Genomic DNA, 20942 nt, shown 5'->3' on the forward strand with positions numbered 1-20942 from the left:
TTGTTTCTTTCTTTCAAGACAAGGTTTTTCTGTAGCTTTGAAGCCTGTCTTGGAACTAGCTCTTGTAGACCAGGCTGGCCTCGAACTCAGAGACCTGCCTGCCTCTGCCTCCCAAGTGCTAAGATTAGAGGCGTGTGCCTGGTCAAATTTAAAAAAATAAAGACGTGCGCCGCCACCGCCCGGCCTCCCAAAGTTAATTAACTTGCAGAAAGTCACTGGTGGCTCAAGGACTCCAGAGCCCTTGCTCAGTTTACTGACTGTGCCGTTTCTTGCACTTGACGTTGGCAGAACGGAACCCAGGTGTCCAGTAGATCAGCTGTTGCCTCCTGTCAGCTAAAGACCCAACTAAGCCAGGTATGGCGGCACGTGCCTTAAATCTGGAGAGACGGCTCAGTGGTTAAGAGCACTGACTGCTCTTCCACAGGACTGGGGTTCAATTCCCAGCACCCACATGGCAGTTCACAACTGTCCGTAACCCCAGTTCCAGAGGATCCGACACTTTCACACAGAAATACATGTAGGCAAAACATCAGTGCACACAAAACAAATTTTAAAAGAAGACAAAACAAAAAACACCAGCCAGGCATGGTGGCACATGCCTTTAATCCCAGCACTCAGGAGGCAGAGGCAGGTGAATCTGTGAGTTCAAGGCCAGTCTGGTCTACACAGAGTGTTTCAGGATAGCCATAGCCAGTGTTATGTAGAGAGAGACCCTGTCCAAAAACAACAGCGAAAGAAAAAAAAAGTACCTGATTGACAATGTCCTTCCACTAAAGAATAGATAACACGCTTGAAAGAGCTGTGTGACGAGGAGAAATGGGAATTGGGAACAGACTCAGAATTCAGGGGCACCTTCTAGGAGCACAAGAAAGTGGTATCCAGAATTAGAACATTTGGGCCATGAGGCCTATAGCCCGGGCCAATGCTGTAACATCCACACCGTCCTAATGAGCAGACACCGATTAGTCCTAGGCCCCTCGCGGGGTGACGTTAGCGGGGGGGTGAAAGCGTGACAGAGTCCGTAGCTGAGGGAATCATGTCCAAGATTGGGTCCGTGGTTGAAGGAGTGGTATCCAAGATTGTGTCTGTGGTTGAGGGAGTAATATCCCCAGTTAACGAGCTCGCGTCCGGAGTCTGAGGATTGCAGTGCATCCAGTGTGTGATGTTTCTGGGATAACCCTTCGCCACACGAAGCTGCTGGTTAAGCCGCCAATACTGTTTGCCCTTGAAGAAGTACACTTGGCCATCTTGCCAGCTCATCGCTGCTGAGGGTTGGTCTGGCACTCCAGTAAACAATTCCTTGATTGGTTTGGGGTAGCGGCTGAAGTCTGTTCTGGTCAGCTCATCCCATTGCCAGTATCCTGAGCCCTAATTTGGGGTGGGGGGGAGGAAGAGAGTGAGAGAGGTTAGGGACCCCAGAGGCTAATCCAAACTTCAGAAGGTGCCCCTTTAAGGATAAGACTTTACCCCTCAGTATGAGGTAGCCTGACCCTCCTCAGAAGAGATTATTCTGACTTTACCTTAAAAAGGAACACCTTCTGATTAACAGGCCAATAGAGCGCTGCATCCAGGTTGGGTTCCACCCTGTTAAATTTCATGGGAAAGCCAGGAGACATCTTGAAACCCACATATCGCCACACCTTGTTTCCTGAGAACGGTCAAAGGAAGAACAAGCTGTGTCATCAGGTGGGAGCTTTTGGTCCCTCTCACGCCCTCTCGAAAGCATCTCCACGCCTCCTCCATTTGCAGCTTTGTAATGCCCAGGCCCTCAGGTAAAGACCCAAGTGCCCCACTTACCCTTGAAGAAATGAATCCATCCTGTTCTAGGAGAGTAGACAGCAGCATCTAAGTTTCCAGGGAGCCCCTCCCAAAGAGCAGACACGCGGAACAAGGGGCCTGGCCCTGAATCTGTTACAGTCCACACGTAGTCCCCCTTGAAAGCATAGGTCTTCCCGCGAGGTCCTAAGAGCAGAAACATGTTGACACTTTAAAAGACAATGAACGACTCAGGAGCATCTCGGTGCTCTGTTTACTGGTCCCCGATGGGCTCGTCAAAAATTCACTCAACTTGAAAAGGGCAGAGAAGGAAGACACGGTGCTGAGCCTCTCCTTTGTTGGTCACAGCCCTCCAGTCAGCCAGCTCGTCCTCTCTGGAGACCCAGTACCCCATTCCAGGTAGCTTGAAAATCTTCCCACCAGGTGCAAAGCCCTCTCTGACAGGCATTGCAGCTGATTCCATCTTGCTATGTTTCTGCATGGTTTTGGGTTTTGTTTTTTGAGACAGGGTTTCTCTGTGTAATAGTCCTGGCTGTCCTGGAACTCCCTCTGTAGACCAGGCTGGCCTCAAACTCACAGAGATCCGCCTGCCTCTACCTCCCGAGTGCTGGGATTAAAGGCGTGCGCCACCGCCGCCCGGCTCTACATGTATTTTTATAAGGTGGTAACCATAGTAAATGCTTACCCAGCCCTCTTTGGGGAGGGAGATGTTTTTGTTTGTTTTTATTTTTTGTGTTGTTTGGGGGTTCAAAACAGGTTTCTCTGTGTAGTCATGGCTATCCTGGGATTGGCTCTGTAGACCAGGCTGGCCTCAAATTCAGAGATCCACCTGCCTGCCTCCTGAGTACTGGAATTAAAGGCACAGACCACACTGCAGCTACCCAGCCCTCTTTTGACTCCCAGTGCTCCCTCTCCATGCTAGACATCTTCCCTGGCCACCAACCGTTCCCTGGGGTCCAACCCCCAATGTTCCTGCTTTGGTCCCATGTCACCTCCATCTGACCAGGCCTTGGAGTCAGTCGACTGCCCCCATTGCCCGTCAACAGTCTGTTCGGGAAGGGCCTCACCCAGCATCGTGGCATCCAGTTCAGTGCTGCAGGGGATTGGCATGGGACTGGGTTTTGTGGTCACTGGTGACACAGTGGGAATCTCGATCTCTTCCTTCTCATCCTCTGTCTCTGGACTCTTCTTGCCTGCAAAGTGAAGTAAGGCACCATAGGGAAAGAAGTCCAAACAAACACCCAAGTCTACTGTAAGCTCTGTGCAATGACCCCAGAGAGAGGGAAAGGGGAATTCTAAGGTGTTTCCCTCAGTGGTCAGCAATATACAGGAGACAGCTTAGTTTTGAGAAGTCCCAGAGAAGGAAGTTCCCTGGAATATACATCTTCAAGAATAGGGTTGCCAGGCGGTGGTGGCACACACCTTTAAACCCAGCTCTAGAGGCAGGCGGGTCTCCATGAGTCTGAGTCCAGCCTGGACTACACAGAAAGTCCCAAGACAGCCAGAGCTACAAAATCAAGACCCTGTCTCAAAACAACAAGCAACAACAAAAGAATTAGGATGTGACGGGGAGAAAGGCCAGGAAGGAAAAACAGACATAAAAGAGTCAAAAATAGAGACGGTATTTGAGGACGAATAGCCTGAAGAACTGGACAGAGGAAGAGAAGAAAAAAAAAGCCATTTCACTTCATGAAAGTGAGTATTGTTTCCTTGAGCCTAGAGAGCCATTAGTCAGACTGACTCTCATGCTCACCATAGAGAGCCTGGATCCCTGCCACATCATCTGGGTGCAGCCTGAAGTAGGGCCGGTAGCCAGCATAGACGGGAGCCATGAGTGCCTGAGTGTATCGGGAGTGCCCAAGGCCCAAGGCATGACCCACTTCATGGGCTGCGATGATGCGAAGGTTCACTCCTTGGTAGGTCCCCTCAGTCCAGAATTCATCTTTGTCGAAGTGTACACTGCCAAGTTCTGGGATGTCGGCATGGGCCAGGACCTTTCCTGGAGAACGGCAAAGGCAGACAGTGATGTGAGCGCCCACGGCTATATTCTTGAGCTACTTTCAAGTGTGATAACGCAGCATCAGTAATCACATCACTTGGAAGGTGGACACGGGAGGATCAGAAGTTCAAGATCAGCCTCAGCTACGTAGTGGGGTTTATGCCAATCTGGTCTACACAAAATGCAGGACACAGCACCATAGCTAGCTTAGGTGCTTCTTTCGGATTTTCCAGTCGTTACTCGGGGAAACCCAATACAAAATTTCCACCTCTCGGTGACCCAGTCCCCTCTCAGGGTGAGGATTCAGAGGGGAATGAAAGTCAGGCATAGGGCTGGAGAGATGGCTCAGTGGTTAAGAGCACTGTCTGCTCTTCCAAAGGTCCTGAGTTCAAATCCCAGCAACCACATGGTGGCTCACAACCATCTGTTATGAGGTCTGGTGCCCTCTTCTGGCCAGCAGGCATACACACAGACAGAATATTGTACACATTATAAATAAATTAATTAATTAATTAATTAATTAATTAATTTAAAAAAAGAAAGTCAGGCATAAAATTGAAAGAAGAGACTTAATAAGGGCCCGGCTGCGTGAGAACCAGCTTCTCTGGGGAGGTCAGAGTACAGGGCATCATTGGGCAGAACTGATAACCTGAACCTTAAGATCTCAGAGTCATTCGCTCAATGGTTCACTGCTGAAGTTTGTTAAGAACCAGTGCCTACCAGGCCCATCAAAGGTGTTGGAGCAGTATGGGCTTTGGCGGCCATGGAAGGAGAGGCGGATATCCGCCGAACCAGCCTTCACCTCCCGGAAGGTCAGGGGGGCCACGTTGCTCCAGTACGTAAAGGCTTGATGCAGGGCGGCCCGGGCTCTGGAGGGTGAGAGTGTGGAAGGCAGGTTCAAGATGCGGAATGTTAAGTGCTTCTTTCTCCAGCGACCTGGTTAGGGGACCAGAAAGTAAGTTAGAGACACAACCAGGAGAGCCTCTCAGGGTGAGGGTACTCGCTGCACTCCTTAGCAGGTTACTTAGTAAGTATCGAACACTCCAGGCTGTCCCAGTATGCCACCCATACTCAGAGCCAGGGCGCCTTCTCCTTCCCTTCCCAGGCTCATTCCTCACCCAGAAGCAGGTATTTAAGGGTCTTCTGGTTGAAGGGATCCTCCAGACCGCAGCGGGGCTGCTTCATACGGGCCCTTGTGCCATCATCCATCCGGCCTGAAACTGGTAGGTCGGATGCTTCTTGGAAAGCTCTAGAAAGAGAGAGAGAGCTGGCGGTGGTGGCGCAGGCCTTTAATCCCAGCACTCGGCAGGCGGATCTCTGTGAGTTCGAGGCCAGCCTGGTCTACAAGATCTAGTTCTGGGACAGGAACCAAAAGCTACGGAGAAACCCTGTCTCCAAAAAAAAGGAGAGAGGGGGCTGGAGAGATGGCTCAGCGGTTAAGAGCACTGATTGCTCTTTCAAAGGTCCTGAGTTCAATTCCCAGCAACCACATGGTGGCTCACAACCATCTGTAATGAGGTCTGGTGCCCTCTTCTGGCCTTCAGGCATACACACAACAGAATATTGTATACATAATAAATAAATAAATATTAAAAAAAAGGAGAGAGAGAGAGAGAGAGAGGAGAGAGAGAGAGAGAGAGAGAGAGAGAGAGAGAGAGAGAGAGAGAGAGAGAGAGAGAGAGAGATTCATGCAGGTGAGTGGATCTGGAATGTCTGGAAATTGGGGATAGATCTTTGGCCTCCTGGTTCCCAAAGTAGTGATAAAGAAAAGACTAACACAAAGTCTTTAAAGCTGAAAGGGCATTCCAGTCTCTAGTGCTCATAACTGGGGCTTTGTCTTCTAGTCTGTAGAAATGGGGCACCCCAACTTCTCTGCATTTTCAGGATCTTTTGAGGAAGACTGGCCGGAAGTACAGCCTTCCTCCCTCTTTCCTCGCCTTCTGATCTAGCAGATCACTCCCTGGCCACCCTCTGGGAGTCACCCTGTGCTGCCATCTGAGGTCCTACCCACTTCAGCCGGTCAGGGTAGCCAGTACTTCAGTGGGTAGCCAGCCCGCACCAGGGCAACCTCATCCACCTATGACCTGGCATAGGACCATAAAGAAAAAGAATACCATAACAAAAATTAGCAGAATATAAAGGAACACAGAATAGAAATAATGAATTAAACATCAGTGTTTTTCCTGCATGTATGTAAGTATACCACATGTGTGTACTGCCTACAGAAGTCAGAAAAGAGCATTGGATTCCCTTGGAGTCGTAGATGATTGTGAGCTGCAGTGTGGGCACCAAGCATGCACACGGCACACATACATACTTGCATAAATAAAATAACTAAACTTTAAAAAATCACATGCAGCTCTCGGGACACAGAGGCAGGCAGATCTCTGTGAGTTCGAGGCCAGCCTGGTCTATAAGAGCCAATTCCAGTGCGATAGCTCAGTGGGTAAAGGGCTTACCGCCAAGCCTGACTACATAAATTCAGTCCCTAGGATCCACAAGTGAAGGAGAGAACTGACTCCAAATTCTCTTCTGATCTCCAAATATGTCCCATAGGACATGTGCACACACCCACACATACATAAATAAATGCAATAAGAAACTTTAAATCAAGCAACCCTAACTAAACTCTGTGGTTTACAAAGAAACTTTGTTGGAGGAAGAGACTGAGGAGGAATGGAAGGGAAATGAGAGAGGGTAATGGGGTGAAAATGACCAACGCACACAAACAACACACACACATACATGCACACATGAACACACGAACACACGCATGCACGCATACATGCATATATACATGAAATTATCAAAAATCATTTTAAAATGTAAAGACAAGGCACCTAGCTCAGCATGGTGGCTCATACCAGTATCTGTAACATAACAGAGGCTGAGGCAGCAAGATTGCCAGGAGTTCCAAGTCAATCTAAACTGCAGTGTGAGACCCAGCTCAAAAGGTAATAATAAAAATCAAAAACAAAGACTCATCGTGTGGTCCAGTCTTTTGCTAAAATGTTTGTTCTTGGCCAGGCAGTGGTGGCACATGCCTTTAATCCCAGCACTTGGGAGGCAGACACAGGTGAATCTCTGTGAGTTCGAGGCCAGCGTGGTCTACAGAGCAAGTTTAAGAACAGGCTCCAAAGCTACAGAGAAACCCTGTCTCGAAAAACAAATAAATAAACAAAAATCAAACCAAAACAAAATATACATATATTGTTCTTTTTTTAATTTTATTTATTTATTTATTATGCATACAATATTCTGTCTGTGTGTATGCCTGAAGGCCAGAAGAGGGCACCAGACCTCATTACAGATGGTTGTGAACCACCATGTGGTTGCTGGGAATTGAACTCAGGACCTTTGGAAGAACAGGCAATGCTCTTAACCACTGAGCCATCTCTCCAGCCCCCACATATATTGTTCTTAACTGGGTGGTAATGGCACACACCTTTAATCCCAGCACTCGGGAGGCAGCAGCAGGAAGATCTCTATGAGTTCGAGGCCAGCCTGATCTACAAAGCCAATTCCAGGACAGCTGGGGCTACCCAGAGGAATCCTGTCTCTGGATTTTCATTCTTTTGTATGTTTTCTATATGAGTAGGTGTTGTTTACATGTGTTCAGGTGTCCAAGGAAGCCAGAGAGGGCATCAGCTCTCCTGGAGCTAGAGTCACAGGAGACTGGGAGCTTCCTGATGTTGGTGGTGGTCCTCTGGAAGAGCAGCAAGCGCTCCTAACTGCTGAGCCACCTTCCAGGATGACATCTTCTTCCCTTCTCCTTTATTAAGGTAGTGTCTCACCGTGTAGCCCTAGTTTGCCTAGAACTCTCTATGTAATCCAGGCTAGCCTCAAACTCACAGAGATCTGCCTGTCTCTGTCTCCTGAGTGCTGGGATTCTGGGGCTAAAAGCATGGCCCATCACACCTAATTAGTCTCCAATTTTTAATGCTTGTCTTTGCCACTCCGGGGCTGAGAGCAGAGCTGTGTGCCACCCCACCTGTCCTGTGGCTCCTCATCCTGCTTCTCCACCTCACCTCACATTCCACTATCCTGAGTAACGTTACCATCCTGCAGATCCCTGCTGTGGATTAGGGTCCAGCAGAGGCGGGCCTGGGGAGAGGGGAGAACTTGACACACTTTGTGACCTTAGAGCCTCACCTTAGGGCCTCTGTGATATCTTCTAGACTGAAGTCATCAGCTCCTTCTAGAGGTTTCTGTAGATATCCATACTGCAACAGATAATCCTATAATGGCATAGAGGTTGAAAGAGGGTTAGTCTCAGGGTAAAGCTTCCAAGTGACCTAATAGAAGCTGAGCATGGTGGCTCATGCCTTTAATACCAGCACTTGGGAAGCAGAAGCAAGCAGATGTCTGTGAGTTCAAGGCCAGCCTGGTCTATAGAGTGAGGTCCAGACCAGGCAGGGCTCCTTAGAGGAACCTGTCTTAAACAAACAATTCAAATAACCTAACAGACCCATCAGGAGAGAAGGGGGCAGATATGGAAGGACAAAGAATGCTGAGGGGCCTCAGATGGAGAGGGAAAAGAACAGGGGGTGGGTAACGTAGATCAGGATACAAGGATACAGAGCACATGGGGAGAAGCAGGTAACTTGTAGGGCAAGAGGAATACCTAGAGAAGATTATAGCTGGGTAATCCCTGTCATTCCCATGGCCAGAGGACTCACCAAGACTGCCTCCTTCTCTGTTGGCCCCAGAGCCCGGCCTGAGACTGTCAGGGCAAGTAGGAAGCTCAGCCACAACTGTTGCCAGTCCATGGTGCCAGCAGACAAGAGCTCCAGAGGCTGCCTGGGCCCTCTGACCTGAGACTTGTGGGAACCTGGAGGAGCGGGGCTAGGCAGGGGACTCTTACCTCCAGGTCTTCTCTGTCAGCCTCTGGTCCTCTTTATAAACCTTCAACTGAGGAGAGCAGTGGGAGGTGACTCAGCCCAGAAAGATGTTGCAACTCCCTTAACTCCTGCCCTACCAAAGTACAGAAGCCAAAAGAGCCCCCAACATCGCCTCCCCCAGAGCCCTCTGCTGGAGACCACGTGACTTTCTGTACCTCTCCTGGTCACTGGGTCTGGCTCCTGGTATGGAGAAAGCCAGGTCTCTAGAGAGGCTAGGATAGGACCAGGGCTGCCCCCTAGAGTTGGACATTCCGGCTCCTCGGGGATTTGGAGCCACAGTTTCACGTGTCCCTTTGCTCCTAACAAAGAAAAATCAATAAGCAGGAAGAGGTAGGGGACAACAGAGGCAGCATGAATTGCAGATGAAGGGGTCAAAGGTGAGATCTGCTTCATTGGTTTTGCTGTTGTTTGATGCAGCATCTCTCTACATATCCCTGGCTGTCCAGGAACTCCCTATGCAGACCAGGCTGGCCTGGCACTCAGAGAGCCACCTTAGCCAACTTTGAGATCTGTTTCTTTGCGACTAAAATCAAGTTAAGTCAGAATCTAGCTGGCTTTGCGGTCCAGGCTGACCTTGACCTCTGACCTTGACCTCTACAGCAAGTCTTCTTAAACACTTTCCATTTGTGACTCTTTTTGTTAAAGGAATAAAAAGAAACCTTTTATCAGATATATTGGTTGTAAAATAGGTATTACAGGGACTGGAGACCTGGCTCAGCAGTTAAGAGAGCTTGCTGCTCTTGTAGAGAGGCCCCAAGTTCTGCTCCCACCACCAAGGCCACCCCCACAAGACTACACACAAATGGCATTGCACAAACATATGAATTTTCTTTGTTTTTTTGTTTTGTTTTGTTTTATTTTGATTTGTTTTCAAGACAGGGTTTCCCTGTGTAGCCTGGCTTTCCCAGAACTCACTCTGTAAACCAGGCTGGACTCTAACTCAAATTCAGAGATTCCCCTGCCTATGCCTCCCGAGTACTGGGATTAAAGGCATGAGCCACCACCACCCAGTTCAAAAAATAAATCTTAAACTGGGAGATGGTGTCATGTTCCTTTAACCCCAGCACTTGGGAGGCAGGGGCAGTCTCTGTAAGTTCAAGGACAGCCTGGTCCACAGAGCAAGTTCCAGGACAGCTAGGGCTATGCAGAGAAACCCTGAGTTGAAAAACCAAATAAATAAATCTGAAAGTAGGTATACAACTAAGACATTTACTGAAAATACATCATAAATACTATTATTTTATTTATTTATTTATTTATTTTGTTTTTTTTGAGACAGGGTCTCTCTGTAGCTTTGGTGCCTGTCCCGGAACTAGCTCTTATAGACCAGGCTGACCTTGAACTCCCAGAGATTCTCCTGCCTCTGCCTCCCTAGTGCTGGGATTAAAGGCGTGTGCCACCACCGCCCGGCTATAAATACTATTATTTTAGAACAGCTATTTGATTATTTGGTGTGCATGTAACGTTTACCATTTATTAAAGACAAAAGCAGAGTTGGGGCGATGGTTCAGCTGGTATGCTTTCTACACAAGTATTAAAACTTGAATTAGAAGCCTAATCCCCACCTCAGAGTCAGGCATGGCTGTTCAAATCTGTAACCCCAGTGCTGGGAGGCAGCAGAGGTAGGTGAACCCTTGGAGATCACTGGACAGTCAATTCAATGGAGATATGGAGTTCCAGGTTAGTGAGACCCTGCCTTAAAGAACAAAAGTAGGGTAGAGAGCTAATAAGAAGGCTCAGTGAGTAAAGATACTGCTGCCAAGCCTGATGATCTGAGTTCAGTTCCTGAAGCCCACATGGTGGAAGGAGAAAACTGATTTTTTTTTTTTTTTTTGAGACAGAGCTTCTCTGTAGCTTTGGAGCCTGTCCTGGAACTAGCTTTTGTAGACCAGGCTGGCCTCGAACTCTCAGAGAACTGCCTGCCTCTGTCTCCCGAGTGCTGGGATTAAAGGCGTGCGCCACCACCGCCCGGCGAGAAAACTGATTCTTAGATATTGTCCTTTGACTTTCACACATGAACACTATCCCCTCCACACATGCATGATGACATGAACACTATCCCTTCCACACGTGTGATGGCATGAACACTATCCCCTCTATACCCATGCGTGATGGCATGAACACTATCCCCCTCCACACATGCGTGATGGCATGAACACTATCCCTTCCACACGTGTGATGGCATGAACACTATCCCCTCCATACATGTGATGGCATGAACACTATCCCCTCCACACATGCATGATGGCATGAACACTATCCCCTCCACACATGTGTGATGGCATGAACACTATCCCCTCTATACACATGCGTGATGGCATCAACACTATCCCCTCTATACACATGTGTAATGACATGAACACTATCCCTTCCACACGTGTGATGGCATGAACACTATCCCCTCCATACATGTGATGGCATGAACACTATCCCACTCCACACATGTGCCATGGCATGAACACTATCCCCCTCCACACATGCGTGATGGCATGAACACTATCCCCTCTATACACATGCGTGATGGCATGAACACTATCCCCTCTATACACATGTGTGATGACATGAACACTATCCCCTCTATACACATGTGTGATGACATGAACACTATCCCCCTCCACACATGCGTGATGGCATGAACACTATCCCCTCTATACACATGCGTGATGGCATGAACACTATCCCCTCTATACACATGTGTGATGGCATGAACACTATCCCCTCCACACATGTACAATGGCATGAACACTATCTCCTCTACACACATACACACTAAACAATAAATATAATTTTTAAAATTAAGGTGAACCAGGCAGAGTAGCACATGGATTTCTGAGAAGCCAGCCTAGTCTATGTTGCAAGTTCCAGGCCAGCTAGGGCTACCGATTCCCTCTAAACAGTGGAAATATATAGAAGACACCTGATATAAACCCCTCATATAAGAGAGAATGCACCATGACATCCTGCCATGAATGAAAGCAAATTTGCATGTTCATGAGAGATGTATTTGTTTTCGCGAAAGTAACTGTCTTCACTGATGTTTGGTAAGTGCTTCTTCAGTCTTTTTCAATTGATGGTTTTTTTCTGTGTATGTGGGTTTTTTAATCTTTTAATATTATTTCATGTGTATGGGTGTTTGGTCTGATTGTTTGTCACGTACCATGTGCATATAATGCCCACAGAAGGCACTGGATCCCTTAGGAACTAGAGTTACAGAAGATTGTAAGCCACATGTGATTTAGGGGGCTTGCACCCAGGTCCTTTGAAAGTGCCAAATTCTAGCCACTAGACCACCAGGGACACCCCATGTCCTCCGAAAGAACAAACAACACTCTTCATTTTATTTTGTTTTTTGTTTTTTGAGACAAGGTTTCTCTTGGTGCAGGACTACACCCACATTTCCAAAAAATGGACTATGGATATTTTCCTTTGTTAAAAAAAAAAAAAAAAAAAGAGGGGGAAATGGTGCGGGACAATTCTGTATTCTGTCAATTATGCTTTAAATAAACACTGATTGACCAGTAACCAGACAGGAAGTAGAGGCGGGGCAATGAGAACAGGAGTATTCTGGGAAGAAGGAAGCTCTTTCTACAGTCCTGTCCAGACACCCGAAGAAGCAAGATGTGACCTGCCCTGCTAAAAAAGGTACCAAGCCATGTGGCTAGTATATATTAGGATAATGAGCTAATATAAGTTGTAAAAGTTATTAAGAAGCCTGAGCTAATGGGCCAATCAGTTTATAGCTAATGCAGACTCTCTGTGTGATTCTAAATGGCTAAATGGCTGAGGGACCTGGATAGGACAGAAACCCCAACAAGCAGGTCCTCATGTTACATTCTCTGTGTACCTTTGGAACCTTTTCTGGAACTCATTCTGTAGACCAGGCTGGCCTGGAACTCACAGAGATCTGCCTGCCTCTGCCTTCCGAGTGCTGGAATTAAAGGCTAGTGCTACTACCAGCATGCAGGGGCGTTGCAGGTGTAACAGCACACAGAAGTGTGTGTGCCGTCTGTTCAGAGCCAAGGCTGCAGTGAAGCATGCTTTGAATCCATCACACGCTTGATTTGGTGGGTTATTGTATGTTCAGAAACTTTTGTTGCTATGTTTTTTTGTTTTGTTTTGTTTATTTCTTTTGTTTCGTTGTGTTGTGGTTTTCTCCTGTTGCTAAGTTTTTAATGACTTGTGCTTTCACTTGCGTGACTGGGAGTTGTGAAGTATAGTTTAAGAATCTGCTGCAGGTGATGATGGTGCTTGCGTTTAATCCCAGCACTCTGGAAGTAGAGGCAGGTGGATCTCTAAATTAGAGGCCAGCCTGGTCTACAGAGAGATTTCCAGGACGGCCAGGGCTATGCTGAGAAATCCTGTCTTGAGGTTGGGGTAGGGGGATGCTTATGCTGAGCATTTAATTAAACTAGACTTGGGAAGAGGGTAGTGAAGGCACAGAGAATGGCTCCCTGCTGCCTTCAGAGAGTCCTGAAATAATCTGAGGTGCCAAGAAGAGGGGGCCTGGGTGCCAGGCAGTGGTAGCCGACACGTTGTGAGGGTCATGGCTTTGTGTTACAGCTGACTGAGAAGGTTGGCTGGAGTTGATCTTTGAAAGCTGGCTAAGAGGGGACAAAAGATCACAGAGAAACAGAGGCAGGAGTGACAGCACAGAGTGAGAGCACAGAGTGAGAGCAGAGAGTGTTTCCGAAGTATAGTGCTTGTGATGCTCACCCCACAACCTGAGGACGTGCTGTGCTCAGTCTGATGGGTCAGACGGAATGGTTCACCACGGCTTACGAGTACCTACCTCAAGCTGTCTCCATACTTTAGACTATGTAGAAGACCCTAGTAGATGAACGGCTGAGGGTGGTGACAGGGAGTCAGCGCCTAGAAAGGGCCTCCAGCGCTGTGTGGAAAAGGAGAAGAGGTTACATTAAAATGCTAGATACAGCAAGTGATGGTGACACACACCTTCAATCCCAGCACTCGGAGCACAGAGGCAGTTGGATCTCCGTGAGTTCAAGGTCAGCCTGGTCTACAGCGTGAGTTCCAGGACAACCAGGATTACACAGAGGAAACCCTGTCTCGAAACAAAACAAAAAAACTAGACGCTTTGGGTCTGGGGTTCTAGCTCAGTTTGTAGATTGTTGCCTAATGTGTGGCAATCCCTAAGTACCATCCTCAGAGCTGTACAAATAAGGTATAGTGGCACCTGCCTATAATATTAGCACTTAGGAGTTAAAGGAAGATCAAAAGGTCAAGGTCATCCTTAATTTTGTAAGAAGTTCTAGGCCAGCTTTGGCTATGAAACCCTGTCTCAAATTTTTTAAATAAATAATTAAAAGCTATATGTCTTATTACTGTGAAGGAAGAATCATTCCAGTCTTTGGGGGATGGGGGCACATGGTGGCACGTGCCTTTAATCTCAGTACTAAGGAGGCAGAAGCGGAAAGATCTGTATGAGTTTGAGGCCTCTTGGTCTACATAGCAAGTTCAAGGGCTGTGTAGAGAGACCCTGTCTGTTCTAAAGGGGTCAATGAAGAAAGAGAGAGAGAAAAGGAAGGAAAGAAGGGAGGGAGGGAGGAAGGAAGGAAGGAAAGGAAGAAGGAAAGAAGGAAGGAAGAGCAGAGGGAACTGTAGAGATGACTCAGTGGTTAATAGCGTTGACTATTCTTTCAGAGGACCCAGGTTTGAGTCCCAGTACCACAGAGTAACTTATAACCATCTGTAATTCCAGTTCCAGGGGATTCAGCTTCCTCTTCTGGTACCCGAATACACCACACCAGGCAGCCAAGTGGTGCTCAGACATACACGTAGACAAAACACGCATACACATAAAGTTAAAATATAAATGTGGGATATTCCTTTACACTTTGTGAATATATGTCACTGTGACAAGTTTAATAAAGAAGCTGATTGGTCGATAGCTAGGCAGGATTTCCAGGGCAGAGAGAACGCTGGGAAGAAGGGCCGAGGTCAGAGGAGTTGCCATTGAGGCACGGAGATTAAACAGGAGGTTCGAGATGAGATAGAGGTAATGCCACGTGACAGAATGTAGATAAATAGAAATGGGTTCATTTAAGTTATAAGAGCTAGTTAGTAATAAGCTTGAGCTATCAACCAAGGCTTTATAATTAATAAGCCCCTGTGTAGTTATTTGGGACAGATTGCCAGGACACAAAACAAACTCTGCCTACATATAAATCTTTTAATTTTAAAAAGGAGAGGGGTGGGACTTGCTGTGTGGCTTAGGCTGGCCCTAGACTTCAGGGCTCAAATGATCTGCTCTTATTTCCAGAACTGAGGCTACCGGAACTGTCATCCTAGCTTTTTGTTTTGTTTACCTAGATATTAATTTTTTACTTGAAATTACATTGTTATTTGTGTGTGTGTGTGTGGGCGCACACGCGCGCGAGCACGCGCGTGCAGGAAAGCGGGTGGAGGTCAGAGGACAGCATTCAGGAGTCCGTTCTCTCCTTCCACTGTGGATTCCGAGGGTGTAACTCAGGCTTCTGCTTCACACCCGACATCTCAGCAGTGCTGGCGAGTATGTTATAGGAAAACGGAGTGCCTGAGAGGGAGGGAAGCTCAAGCAAGGCCATGGAGAACCTAACTGTCCTGTTATCAAATTCTGGCTCTCTAATGGGCTCTTCCACACACCACGTGAACTCTTGAGTTTTGTTCCAGCCCTTTGGTTTTTTTATTTTTTGAGATGAGGTCTCATTGTGTAGTCCTGGCTGGCCTGGAACTCTGGGACTACAGGTTTGTACCACCATCCCTGGCCAACATCGCATCCTGAGTCTCCCTGTTAGAGACGCAAGCCCTCATATCCTGGTGACACGTGGGGACACTCAGCCCTGTAACAATGAGGCAGAGCAAGCATGGCCATCATTCTGGGTGCACAGGGGTGGGGGAAAGGTCGAATTCTTGTTCTTGGTAGTTCCTCATTTCTGAGCCATTCCTTTTCTCTGGGACGTCACAGGGGAACCCTCATCCCCCAGAATAGGGGTGGGGAATATTCCTGACTAATTGTTGCCCATGACCCAGCACCCAGATGGGTAAGAATTGGGTGACTAAGTCCCAGTTGTGACAGAAAGGGCACACAGAGACCCTCAGGGGGTCTCATCAGGCTCGGTACACCCAGGAAATGATGGCACGTGGGGTCCAGCTATAGCCCCTCAGGACTCCACATCCCTCTTCTCTCTCTTTCTGGTCCTCACCAAGTTACTCACTGTGGCTTTGGATGACCACATTCCAGAAACCAAAGAGCCAGGCACGATTAGAACAGCAGTGGAAGCTGCCAACCGTTTTCCTCCTTTAAATCTCAGTGTGTTACGTCATCAGCTCTTTACCGCAAAGGAGTACGTCTCTAATGAGCTGTGCGGGCAGCACGGTGAGGAAACATCAGTGTCACACAGTCTCCCGTGACATCTGCACATCGCCCCAGTTTCTGGAGAGTTCACGTAAACAAACACAAACCCTGGCACCAGGAGCTGTAGACAGGGTCTGTGTGCAAGGGCAAGATGACTAATCCTGCTACCTCTTGGTGTCATGACCACCCCTGCCAAGAGCCCCCACTGCTGAGCCAGACTGACCCTGCTTTTGTCTTCCTCGGAATCTGTCATTTTTCATCGGGGGAGTTTCGGGAATGTGTGTGAAGGGTTACGACTTGTGGTAAGCCTGTTCTAAAAAGGGAAGCTGGTTTTGAGAAGGAACTCCATCGACTTGTTCGTTCTCTTCCTGTAAACTGGTGTCTCTCCATATATCCACAGACTATGGCGGAAGACATTTATATAGATGGCCTTGTTTTGTTTTCTTAGTATAGATTTTTTTTTTAAATTAAACAGTATTAGAGGGCAATAAGAAGAATTCTAGGAGTATTTTCTATTGACCAAAGGTCATGGGCAAAAGGCAAAAGTATGCAGTGGTCTCTAAGCCCATGAGACAAGTTTCTCAGCCATTCCCAGCCCCTGCTGACAGCCACTTTACCCTGTAGAGTTGCCAGGGGCTGGGCATCTTAGTAGATAAGGGCGAGCCCAGATAGGTTAGGGACACAGCTCAACAACAGCACATCTGCTTAACAGGAGTGGGGCCCGGGGTTCAAGGCCCAGCGCTGCAGACATAAATGGCAAATCTTATTCTGAAACGGAGAATTGTAGGGCTGGGAAAAAAGTGTATATGGGACTGGCAAGATGGCTTAGTAAGGAAAGGCGCTGCCCCCCCCCCCCCCCGTGCTTGACAACCAGAGTTGTATCACAGGGTCCTCGCGGTGAAAGGAGGAGACCTATCGGTGTCCTCCGCTCTGCAGTGCAGGCTGCCTAGATAGATGGATTTGTGTGTGTGTGTGTGTGTGTTTGTTTTGTTTTCGAGACAGGGTTTCTCTGTAGCTTTGGAGCCTGTCCTGGAACTAGCTCTTGTAGACCAGGCTAGCCTCAAACTCACAGAGATCAGCCTGCCTCTGCCTCCCGAGTGCTGGGATTAAAGGAGTGCACCACCGCAGCCCAGCTGGACAATAGATCTTTAAAACCTGTTTGGAACAAGTTAAGACTGTCTAGACTCCAACCTTGATGCGTGGAAAGTTGAGAGGGGGCTAGCCTGTGGTCTATTTTCCTTCAGAGCCCTGAGGGAGTTAGGTTTTCTGTTACCGTGGAAACCTGTATTTATTTGAGCATCCCTCCCCACCCCCACCCCCCACAGAACACACTCCTTTAATTAGTCATAAGTTTCTAGAAACCATATGGAAAGTGATGACCAGGACTGCGCACAGCTGGAATGGGTTAGTGTCCAAGGAAGTGGGAGGGGCTTCGGAGGGATGATTCAGGGGCTGGGCAGGCACATTCTATTCCCATGATGCCCCAGACTTCAACACTGCCAAATCCTGTATCTTCTCAAAGCACAAAGAATCGAGATCTGCTCCCCTTCACGTAACCATGGATGCCTCCCTTGCTGGAGAACTGCTGGGAGCCAGGAGGTCCGAAGAGACACCGGCAGCTCCAGAGCAGGGAGGAAAAGAGAGAAATAAGGACGCTCAGGGCTCTGTCGCTTTCTGGGACGGCAAAAAAACTGATTTTGCTCGTTCTGGGAACCGTGGCCATTTCTTTCACAAAATGCTGATTAGCATTGATTTTATGTGGAAAAGCACTTTGGCCTTTCGTCTATTCTCTCTGTGACCCCAGGAAACAGTTCTGTCCTGACGTTGGAAAATGTTTGGCTCCCTTCTGTTGACCAAGGTTCACTAGGGAGCTGGCTAGGGAAAGAGTCCCGATCGGGCCGTCGTTTTCGCAAAGGACTGTGGGTTTCGCAGAGGGCGGTTGTGTCTCTGCCAGGTCAGCTGCTACAGAGCCTGTGGCTGGGGGGCTCAGAGAGGTCTAGAAGCGGAGGCATAGCCGGTCTTTTTACCTCGGAGAGGTAAAAGCCTCCTTCACCTCGCTTTTGTCCTTAATTTACTTAAAGGGGAGGGCAGTCACCAGTGGACTGCCGTTGCTGCATTTTGATTCATTAATTTGGCATCGGGAGCAAGGTTGATATTCTCCCCATAGAAAAGGAAAAGAGAACTTTGAAGTACCACAGAGCCAGGCTTGGTGGTCTGTGCCCGTGATCTCAGCACTTGTGATTAGGAATTCGAAGTACCTCTCAGTTAACACAGTGAGTTAGTGACCCTGTCTTAGAAAAACAGAAAATGGCTTAGATGGGTCAGTGGTTAAGAGGGTTCCCCTCCCAGCATCCACGTGGAGGCTCACCAGCGTCAGGAATTCCAGGTCCAGGGGATCTGATGCCCTCTTACGAGCTCCACCTGCAGCAGGCATGCAAGTGGTGTATAGACATACAAGCTGGCAAAACACCCATACACTTAAAAAAAATTGAGCCGGGAGTGGTGGCGCATGCCTTTGATTCCAGCACTAGGGAGGCAGAGGCAGGTGGATCTCTGTGAGTTCGAGGCCAGCCTGGTCTATGTGGTGAGTTTCCCGATAGCCAGGGCTACACAGTGAGGCCCTGTCCAACTTGAGTTTAGACTCACACAACTTTGGCAAAATGAACACACACAGCCTCAGAGTTGGGGGGTGCTACCAGGGTTGGGGACATGGCTACCAGGGTTGGGGACATGGCTACCAGGTTGGGGACATGGCTACCAGGGTTAGGAACACGGCTACCAGGAGAGTATTTGCCTTGCAAGCACAAGGGCCCATGAACTCATGGGAAAACACAGGTGCAGGAGGCTGGAGTGATGGTTCACAGGTTAAATCAGTGGTCCTCCTTCACCAGGCCTCACAGAGGCAGAGGGATCTCTGTGAGCTTGAGGTCAGCCTGGTCTACAGAGTGAGTTCCAGGACAGCCAGGGCTACAGAGAACCTGTTTCGGGAAAAGAGTGGACAGTGCCTGACGGAGAAGGGTCCCAAGGGTCTCAGGGTTTCTGCTGCTGCTGCAAAGCACCGAGAGCAAAACGCAAGGTAGGGATGAAAAGGCACATTGGCTTCCACTTCTACATCGCTGCTTATCACCAAAGAGAGTCAAGACAGGAACTCGAGGGCAGGAACCTGGAGGCAGGAGTTGATGCAGAGGCCATGGAAGGGTGCTGCATACTGGCTTGCTTCCACTGGGCGGTGGTGGCGCACGCCTTTAATCCCAGCACTAGGAAGGCAGAGGCAGGTGGATCTTTGTGAGTTTGAGGCCAGCGTGGTCTACAAGAGCTAGTTCCAGGACACGTTCCAAAGCTACAGAGAAACCCTGTCTCAAAAAAACAAAAAACAAGGGGCTGGAGAGATGGCTCAGTGGTTAAGAGCATTGCCTGCTCTTCCAAAGGTCCTGAGTTCAATTCCCAGCAACCACATGGTGGCTCACAACCATCTGTAAAGAGGTCTGGCGCCCTCTTCTGCCTTCAGGCATACACATAGACAGAATATTGTATAAGTAATAAATAATAAATAAATATAAAAAAAGAAAAAAGAAAACTCTATTTTAAAAAACAAAAAACAAGCAAACATACTGGTTTGCTTCCCCTGGCTTGCTCAGCCCGCCTTCTTATAGAACCCAGGACCAGCAGCCCAGGTATGGAACCATAGTGGGCTAAACCCTTCCTTCTCATTGATAAAATACCTTGCAGCTGGATCTCATGCAGGCATTTTCTCAGTTGAGGCTCCTTCCTCTCTGATGACTCTAGCTTGTGTCAGGTCGACATTAAACCAGGCAGCACAGCAAGACTCAGGGCAGTCTGAGTTTCATAGTGAGTTCGAAGCCAGCCTGGGATACATAGCAAGACCATAACACACACACACACATTGCACACTGCTTTGGAGAAGACTTAGTGTGTAAAATACTTGCAAAACAAGCATGGCGACTAGAGTTTGGGTACCCACGCTTATAAATGCCGAGTGGGCATAGTGACCCATCTGTAGCCCCGTTGCTTGAAAGCCAGAGCAGAGCATCTCTGGAGTAAGGTGACTAGCTAGACCAGCCAAATTGGTGGACATTCTGGGCTCAATGAGAGATCTCACTTCCACATATAAGGTGGAAAGTGATCAAGGAAGACACAACACATCAAGACCTCCCATAAATATGCACATGTGAATACACACTTACACATACCTGTACACATGCAAAAATCCATTGTGGCGTATCCTGTCTCGAAAAACCAAAAAAAAAAAAATGTTTAAAATGGAGATGTTACAGAGCTGTCTGCTTATTTTCTTTTTTTAAAAGATTTATTTTACTTGATGTGTATAAGTGTTTTGCCTAAACACATGTATGTGTACTATGTGAGTGCCCAGTGCCCACAGAGGTCTGAAAAGGGTTTCAGATTCCCTGGAACTGAGGTAAGGATGGTCATTAACCACTCTATGGGTCCTGGGAATTGAACCTGGGTTCTCTGAAAGAGTATAAGTGCTCAGAAAGATGGCTCAGTGATTAAGAACACTGACTGCTCTTCCAGAGGACCTGGGTTCATTTCCCAGCACCCACATGGCAGGTCACAACTGTCTGCAACTCTAGTTTCAGGGGATTTGAAACCCTTACACCAATGTTCATAAAATTAAATAAATTATTTTTTTAAAAAAAAGAGTATAAGTGCTCTTAACCACTGACCTCTCTCACTAGCCCCCTATCTACTTTCAAAACAAAAGTCATGGATCATCAGGTAAGGTGTATAAGAGAGAAAAAATTTTCTGAGAGAGAAAAATTCAGAGAGCTTTGTAAAGTAAACGTTGGAATGGGTGGAGAATATTCATTCACTTGATCACTAGAACAAAACATGGCCATGGTGTCAATTAGATTGAGAAGAACTGATCTGC

General features: G+C 47.8%; 1 protein-coding gene across 2 annotated transcripts; it reads right to left on the minus strand.

The window, feature by feature from the left end:
• Window positions 1–586: 586 nt before the first annotated feature.
• On the minus strand, window positions 587–8660 carry Mmp19 (matrix metallopeptidase 19). 2 transcript variants are annotated; one of them, XM_057757615.1, is made up of 9 exons: window positions 8640–8660; window positions 7928–8013; window positions 4894–5024; window positions 4496–4711; window positions 3530–3775; window positions 2844–2969; window positions 1798–1962; window positions 1521–1648; window positions 587–1368 (listed from the first exon to the last, which is right to left on the minus strand). In XM_057757615.1, the coding sequence occupies exons 3-9, from the start codon at window positions 4982–4984 to the stop codon at window positions 991–993; spliced, it is 1350 nt and encodes a 449-aa protein (XP_057613598.1). In that variant the 5' UTR covers window positions 4985–5024; window positions 7928–8013; window positions 8640–8660; the 3' UTR covers window positions 587–990. The 2 variants fall into 2 exon arrangements, with proteins under 2 accessions (XP_057613598.1, XP_057613595.1); XM_057757612.1 differs by having other exon boundaries at window positions 8455–8659.
• Between the last annotated feature and the right edge of the window lie 12282 nt (window positions 8661–20942).

This window comes from Chionomys nivalis, chromosome 25 (assembly GCF_950005125.1).
Source record: "Chionomys nivalis chromosome 25, mChiNiv1.1, whole genome shotgun sequence".
In the NCBI taxonomy this organism is placed as follows: domain Eukaryota; kingdom Metazoa; phylum Chordata; class Mammalia; order Rodentia; family Cricetidae; genus Chionomys; species Chionomys nivalis.

Coding starts and splice junctions, on each gene's coding strand:
- Mmp19 (XM_057757612.1), bottom strand. CDS start 8,544: ATGGACTGGCAACAGTTGTGGCTGAGCTTCCTACTTGCCCTGACAGTC. Junction 3,776..4,495: donor CAACACCTTTGATGGGCCTG/GTAGGCACTGGT, acceptor GCCGTTCTCCAG/GAAAGGTCCTGGCCCATGCC. Junction 1,963..2,843: donor ACTGGATGCCACGATGCTGG/GTGAGGCCCTTC, acceptor TTCTGCTCTTAG/GACCTCGCGGGAAGACCTAT.